This window comes from Mixophyes fleayi, chromosome 10 (assembly GCF_038048845.1).
Source record: "Mixophyes fleayi isolate aMixFle1 chromosome 10, aMixFle1.hap1, whole genome shotgun sequence".
NCBI classification, from domain to species: Eukaryota; Metazoa; Chordata; class Amphibia; order Anura; family Limnodynastidae; genus Mixophyes; species Mixophyes fleayi.
The window spans coordinates 42,661,091-42,667,984 of NC_134411.1; the positions used below are offsets into that span (position 1 = coordinate 42,661,091).

Sequence of the window (6,894 nt, forward strand, 5' to 3'; positions counted from 1 at the left end):
CTGTTTATGTACAGTCTTCATCTCCCACTCCTCTGTGTGTCTGTAATTTAGAAGTGGGTGGGAATAAAAAAATCTGTAGCCAATCAGTCCTTAGTTATGTTCACAGCAGAACAGATTGTATCAGATTAGTGATGTGGTAATCTCATCCCTTCCATCATCAGCTCCGTACAGAGATGATTTATATTACGTGCTGCTGCTGAACCCTATTTCTACTTATCACAAGGGGGAGCAATGTGTATTATCAGCAGACATTAAAGGATAACGCCACAAAGAGCTAAAATGATAAGAAAATGAAAGTTACCTGCAATCACTCAATCTGGTGCGGTCTGCAATGCCCGTAACGGCTGAACCACCAAATCCCCGATATTGGTAGGGGGAGGAATTTGTCAACCTTCTAGTGGTGTTATCAAAGACCTTCCCCCTGTAGTCACATTCTAATAGTTATAGCCACAGATCTCTTTTCCTGTAGCTCACAAATCTGACTATTCCTGGCAATTAGGTGTACATTAAATATGCAGGTAAATAGTAATACATTCTCTACCTGTCTGTCCAGTTTGCAGGAGAAGAGCAATGAGCTCTACTCTCTAGAGGAGGAAGCCAATAACATCCAGGCTGACCTAGAGAGGAGCCGGGCAGCGGCATGGGAGGCGTATAACAAGAGGAAGCAGCTGGTAAGAAAACAGTCTATAACTATTTGTATACATCGAAACATATACATACAGAGGTGATCACGCCAGGTTGAGGGGCGTGGCACCAGGGAGGGCATCACCAGTGGAGGCGTGCTAAGGGCTTCTAAAGAATTAGGCTGCTTCCCACTCCCCTCCTCTAAAAGAATGTGTATTCATTCACATCAGTTCCTGCTCCAGCTTCCACCTGGTAGTGGGACACTGAAAGGTTAATCCTTCACCATGGCAATCATAGGAAATTGACTCGGCGTACAGATTCAGTTTCCCGCATTATAGACGGGATTTTATACTTTTTACTTTATTTTTTTTACTTTTACATTTATTACCTCTCTGTCACTCTCCCTCTGTGACTCTCTCACCCTCTGTCACTCTCTCTGACCCTCTGTCACTCTCTCACCCTCTTCCACTCTCTCTCTCACCCTCTGTCACTCTCTCACTCTCTTTCACTCTCTCTCTCACCCTCTGTCACTCTCGCTGTCAAAAATCAGACCATATAACTGCCTTGTCCCCCGTGCAGGAAAGAAAGCTCCTCAGCCTGGAAGAGAAGGAGGAATGGCTCTCCAGCCAGGTCAGTCCACCTCCATATCACGTAATATTATAATGTGATATAGTGCGCTCTCTCCTCAGAAGGGTCCCGTAAGACCAAAGATGAAGCTTTGTCCACACACTGCTCCCTATTCATCCACTGAAACATACATGGTTCTCTTATACTATTTATAATGTCCATGATAACACACAGCAAGCCCCTCACCCAGGTATAATAATGTAAAAATATAACCAGCAAGCACCCTCACCCCAGATGTATTACTGTACAGAGCCATCACCCCAGTTCTAGTAACATAGACAGAAATACGTGTATAGTAAATCCCATACCCCATCTAGGAGAATTGTGGGGTCCCATTTCCAGGGTCTCCATGATTTGGGAGCTATCCTCAGGCCAGTTCTCCTGCTGCCGGCAGCGGTATCTTGAATCTCTGCAGCTGATTGGACGGCTTAGTCAGGTGTTGTCTCTTCCCCAATCTGTCTTCAGAGAACACCTGAAATTCTTCCTTTTACAGCACTGGCACAGTTTCCCTCCTGATTATAGATTGCAAGCTCTTCAGAATAGGGACTTCCCTTCCAATATTAATTATTGACAACAACATTTATTGAAATCATGAATTTAAAAGCAGATTGTATAGTCCTCCACACAACACACAGATATATCCCAAATTTGTATCAGGCTAACAAGAAGGCTATGGGCATATAGCTGTAGTAACCTGCTCACATTCTGTCATTTGTTTAATGGAATAGTGGACATCAAGATGACCTGGAGTTTACTCTGTCCATAAAATCCCCCCCCCCCCCAATACTGTCTTCTATGTTCCTAATAAAGTAATACAGTGATAGGGAACAATCCCCACTTATCCTGTTCATGTATAGTCTGATTTATGGGAAGATAAGATCTACAAGTTAAAGATCTCTAGAGAACTTGGACGCTGTAACATAGCCGTACCCTGCAAATAAGCCCCTTTATGTGAGGAGCAGACACTCTACACAATGTTTTACACAAATGTACAATATGGTGAGGGCTATATATTCATATACACAGATCTGTATTTAATTCTGTCTATTACAGATTATACCATACTACCAGCAAAATAACTGGCTGGAGGAAGAAGCTTCCAGGCTGTGTGAGCAGGTCTCGGAGATGGAGGTACAGTATAACAGTTACTATAAAGCGGTGGTGTTCAGGTGGCGGCTTTGCTTACATTACCCCTGGTGCCGTCACTTCAGAGCTGCCCGGGTATATTTTATATGATACTCACTTCATAGGCGCAGAAAGAATACAAACACACATAGGAAGTAACAACTTATATAAACACTGTGTCTGGGTCGCCACGTTCCTCGCTTCCCGCTGCCAGAAATGTTTTATTGTATTTATTACATGTGTGCCCAGTGTACAAGTATGTAAATGTGGGATGTATATATGTATAAAGGTAATGTATTCCACTCACCTGGTGGTCTAGAAGGGATCAGGGGGCCCCAAGGCAGCGTCAGAAGCCCCCACAACAGCTCCAGCAGTGTCCTCAGGTGCTCAATAAGACCTGGCGGGGTTATGTCATCTATCCTCTGGTCCCTGAGTCTGGGGGCTGGAGGGTGACAGTACCAGAGGCCCTAGCAGTGGCCCCCAACAGGTTCTGCTGAACCCACATGGCATACTACCTCCTGGGGGTCCCAGGAAGTGCCGCAGCGGAGGTCAGAGAGGTCTGATGGTGCCAGACATCAGAGACAAAGGACTGTCAGTCTGGGTGAGAGATGTAAAGATTAGATTTCTCAGCGCATAGCCCAGAAGAGGGGGCTCTCACAGAAGAACACCCCCCCCCCCCCCACACACACACATGGTCCTAAAGTGAGTCCAAGTAAAAGTTATATAACCAGTCTGATCTTATGCACTGAGAAGAGGATTGGCCTGGATGGGTTAAATTGTCTGGGGGCTGGTTTACCCCCCACTAGCACTGTGTGTGTAAATGTATACAGCTAGTAACCCACATAAATATAACATCACTACTTTCCAATGTGAGTGTAACAGACCAGCTCTTACAAGAGCTACATGAACAATACACTCTCATCTATAAGATCCTGTGTTCCCGGGAGCTTACCATTTATTCCATCTCCCGGCCATCCTGTGCTCAGCTACCCGGTAGTATCGATCCAAAGTAAGCGGTCAGAAGGTTGTAGCCGGAGCAACAAGCAAGGAGGTGCTGCAGCAGCTGCGCCCTACACAGAAGTGTAAGTGGTTCCTGATAGGCTGGTGAAGGAAGGTGACAGTGATTACCCACCTAAATCATAACACATTTAGTTTGGATTGGCCAAGCGGGGAAACGAGGAGCAGTCACTGACAAGTCCCTGAAAACCAGCGAAACGCATAGAGCGTAATGGAGGACGGGGCGGCACAGCGCACATAGGGACTTAAATTAATTAAGTTAAAGTATTTGTGTATTCTATGGCGAGAAGCTTTTCATAGTCTAGTTCCCTTGGATTGGTTGTCCCACAATAGGTCCACGTTCCAGGCTCATATATGGTGATGATGATGATATATCTGAGATATAGATCACACTAAATGTCTGACCTGAGCGATAGCAGTTATATTTCTATGGTCGTAATCTTTGTGGGAAGCTGCATTATATGAGTGTGGTGTCTGGTTTCATTTTCTTTGTATGTTGCTGTTACGTGTGAACTCTTCAAGTCAAATTTCTATACAAAATCAAAATGAAAGAAATATATAGAATGACCAATTTGTTGTTGTTTCATGAGATTATTTGTGTATAATTGTGTATAATTTATTTCGCCCTGTATCTCTTTCTCTAGATAATCAATAAAAAGCTGTTAGAACTTCAGCTGGGACAGACTTACCAGTTAGTATCTATATATATTTATTTTTTCCATGTACATATATATATTTCTATATGGTTCTAAAGAGGAACATTTGTATATTAATCAGTACAGGCTCTGTCTATACTGTTCTTGTAACTCCAGAAAGGATATCTGTTATATACTGGTAAATAAATACTCACCCCACTTAAAACAAAATGTATAAGAGAAACCTCCAGATAGGAACTATGACCATGTAGGTGTTAATAACTCTTGTGAATAGAAGACATAACTTTAAATGATAATGTTTTTGATCCATTAGGAGAAAACCTGTGAAGGCGGCTTCTGAACCCGCAGCAGACAACAACAAGCTGCAAGCATTGGTCAGAGCTGAGGTGGTGAGTTCATGTCATCAGCCCCTTCCTTTATGTGATATAAAGTGAGACCATATTACTGACATTTGGAAGAAGAGCTGACTATCACTATCAGTATCATCACCTGTTTGTTCACACCAGGGAAAGAACCTTACATTGCCCGTACACCTTGATAATCATCCACAACTAGCCCTGGATAGCTCTCTTACCAATGCCTTCCTCCTCTCTACTGCCCCAGTGATCTAGACAGGAACAGATCAAACCTCAGATAGTAACAATCATCAGAAATCACCTCTTGTCTTTAAAAGTTCCCTAATAGTTTGCGTGTTCTGACCCTACCTCGCCAGCCCCCTGTACTACACCAGAGCTCCTCACTAGTGAAGTGCATTGACGTGTAGCAGGAGTATTAGTATGATAGCTGGGACGCTTCAAGTCATTCACATGAGGTCGGACTGTTCTTTTTTTATACCTCTACAGACCAGACACACCTAACCACATTATCCAAACTGCAGGATATTGAACTAGATGATTGCAGTTGGATTACTATCAGATAATGTGTTCGTTTTGGGGCAACACGCTGCAATATTGGCCAATATCGTATCACGGCCGGACAACTTTATAGCAGTTCTTTTTTTTACCGTGTCCTTGATGGTCTGTAACCTTTTCTGGTCTCACATCTCAAATCATCTCCATGAAACCTACAGGACACGTTTATCACTCATCTTACACAACCTTCCATCCCAAACTTGTAATGACTGTTGTAACGTCAGTGGCTGCTCTTGTGTCGTACTTGTCATAATCCCACCACTACTTTAATTTTCTTTCAGAAGAGGCAGCTGCAGGCACGAGCAAAAAAAGAAAAAAAGAACTGTGTGATGGGGCTAAGGTGAATTATACTCCTATTATTATTTCAAAATGATTGCAACTGTTCAGCTCTTTAACAGTCTTTCTTTTTCAGGTTGCTGTATACCACCATTATGCACCTGATCCAGTGCTGCTGGAAACTAGCGATGATATCCGGGATACTCGTGCTGCTGTTTTACATATTTATGGAGGTTAATGACCAAGTCAAGTGCCGCTGCCTCACAGAGATGGAGTATATCCTTAGGCCCTTCTTTGTCATCCAGGTGCGGGGCCCGCCACCAACATAATGGATATATTGGTGCTGACTACTGCGACGTGTTGAGACCAAACTGCACCCTGACTGCTGTGTAGACCGAGTGGAAGTTACCGCGATCACCGAAGAAGCACTTCTCCAGCGATTGCGATGACTTCCACTCAGTCTACACAGCAGTTGGGGGTGCATGCTGGTCGGGGATGGAGCCCTTCGGTCTCAACACGTCGCAGTAAAGTATTGTCAGAATAACGAACATCATCATTAACCCAGAATAATGTGCACAGTATCGACCCAAGTCGTTAGAACAAAAGAATCATGCCTCGGATGATTTATTAGTAAGATGTCCGAGATGGAGAACAACCCAACACCACAATCGCCACGTGAATCCATACCAAAGAACACCAAAGAGACCACGAGTCCAAGAGGAAAGAGAGGAGCACGGCCCAAGGAGAAAAAGTATAGATTAAATATAGGGGGTATTTTTAAAACCCCTCAGTGACAATAAAATCAGCCTACTTTCACCCAGTAGAGAATGAGAATTATTTGATCTCTTTTTAGAGCTTAATAAATACTAGAGATGCTCACTGACCCCCGTGTTTTGGTTTTGGATCTGGATTACCGTCGTGTTTTGGTTTTGGTTTTGCCAAACCGCCCTTGTGTGTTTTGGTTTTGGTTTTGTTTGGTTTTGTTTTGCAATTTGTTAAAAAAAATAACATAATTTAGGTATTATTTTGTACCTACATTATTATTATTATTATTATTATTATTATTAAACCTCACTAACACTAATTTCCAGTTATTTCCATTCAATTTTGACCACCTCCTAGGTCACAATATGATTTTCATGCACTTTCAAAGAAAAATTGCTGCAGTTCTTACCAGTGATAAGAAAAAGGCCATTGTCATGCCTGAGCATAAGACCAAAAATCCACCTCTTAAGTGTGGAATTATTTTTACACAAATCCTGATTCCTGACAACAGTTGTCTATCCATTTGTAGCGTTTTTAAAGCCACACTCAGTAGAGGTAGGAACCTTAACCATCTGGGATCCTCATCAATGTTACGTCATTTTCTTGGAAAGCTGTTGGGAAAATCAGAATCTTAGGTTAAAAAAAATAACAACAAGCAGTCCAGCATCGTCTACCTCACTTCTCTCATCTACATCCCAGCACCTGCAACCTACACCCCCAACACCATCATCAATATCCCCAGAACCATCAATTTACAGTTAAACAATCCTTTGCAAGAGGAAGCAAGTATGAAACCTGTTACCCAGTCGCAAAGCGGATCACAGACGCCCTGGGTACTATGCTAGTATTAGATCTGCGTCCAATGTCCACTATTAATACAGTTAGTTTAAGAC

The 6,894-nt window shown here is 42.9% G+C and overlaps 1 protein-coding gene across 1 annotated transcript; it reads left to right on the forward strand.

Annotated features, from left to right (window-relative positions):
- The first annotated feature begins 469 nt into the window (after positions 1-469).
- On the forward strand, positions 470-6,085 carry LOC142103473 (uncharacterized). Its single transcript, XM_075187522.1, has 7 exons — positions 470-671; positions 1,204-1,254; positions 2,305-2,382; positions 4,038-4,084; positions 4,363-4,438; positions 5,242-5,300; positions 5,373-6,085. Exons 1-7 carry the CDS (start codon positions 513-515, stop codon positions 5,563-5,565), a joined length of 663 nt encoding a protein of 220 aa, XP_075043623.1. The 5' UTR covers positions 470-512; the 3' UTR covers positions 5,566-6,085.
- The last annotated feature ends 809 nt before the right edge of the window (positions 6,086-6,894 follow it).

Excerpts from the sequence above, each read along its gene's own strand:
- LOC142103473 (XM_075187522.1), top strand. The coding sequence starts at position 513 with ATGCAGGTAAATAGTAATACATTCTCTACCTGTCTGTCCAGTTTGCAG. Across the intron at positions 1,255-2,304 it reads AGGAATGGCTCTCCAGCCAG|ATTATACCATACTACCAGCA; the intron begins GTCAGTCCACCT and ends TGTCTATTACAG. Across the intron at positions 4,085-4,362 it reads CAGCTGGGACAGACTTACCA|GAGAAAACCTGTGAAGGCGG; the intron begins GTTAGTATCTAT and ends TTGATCCATTAG.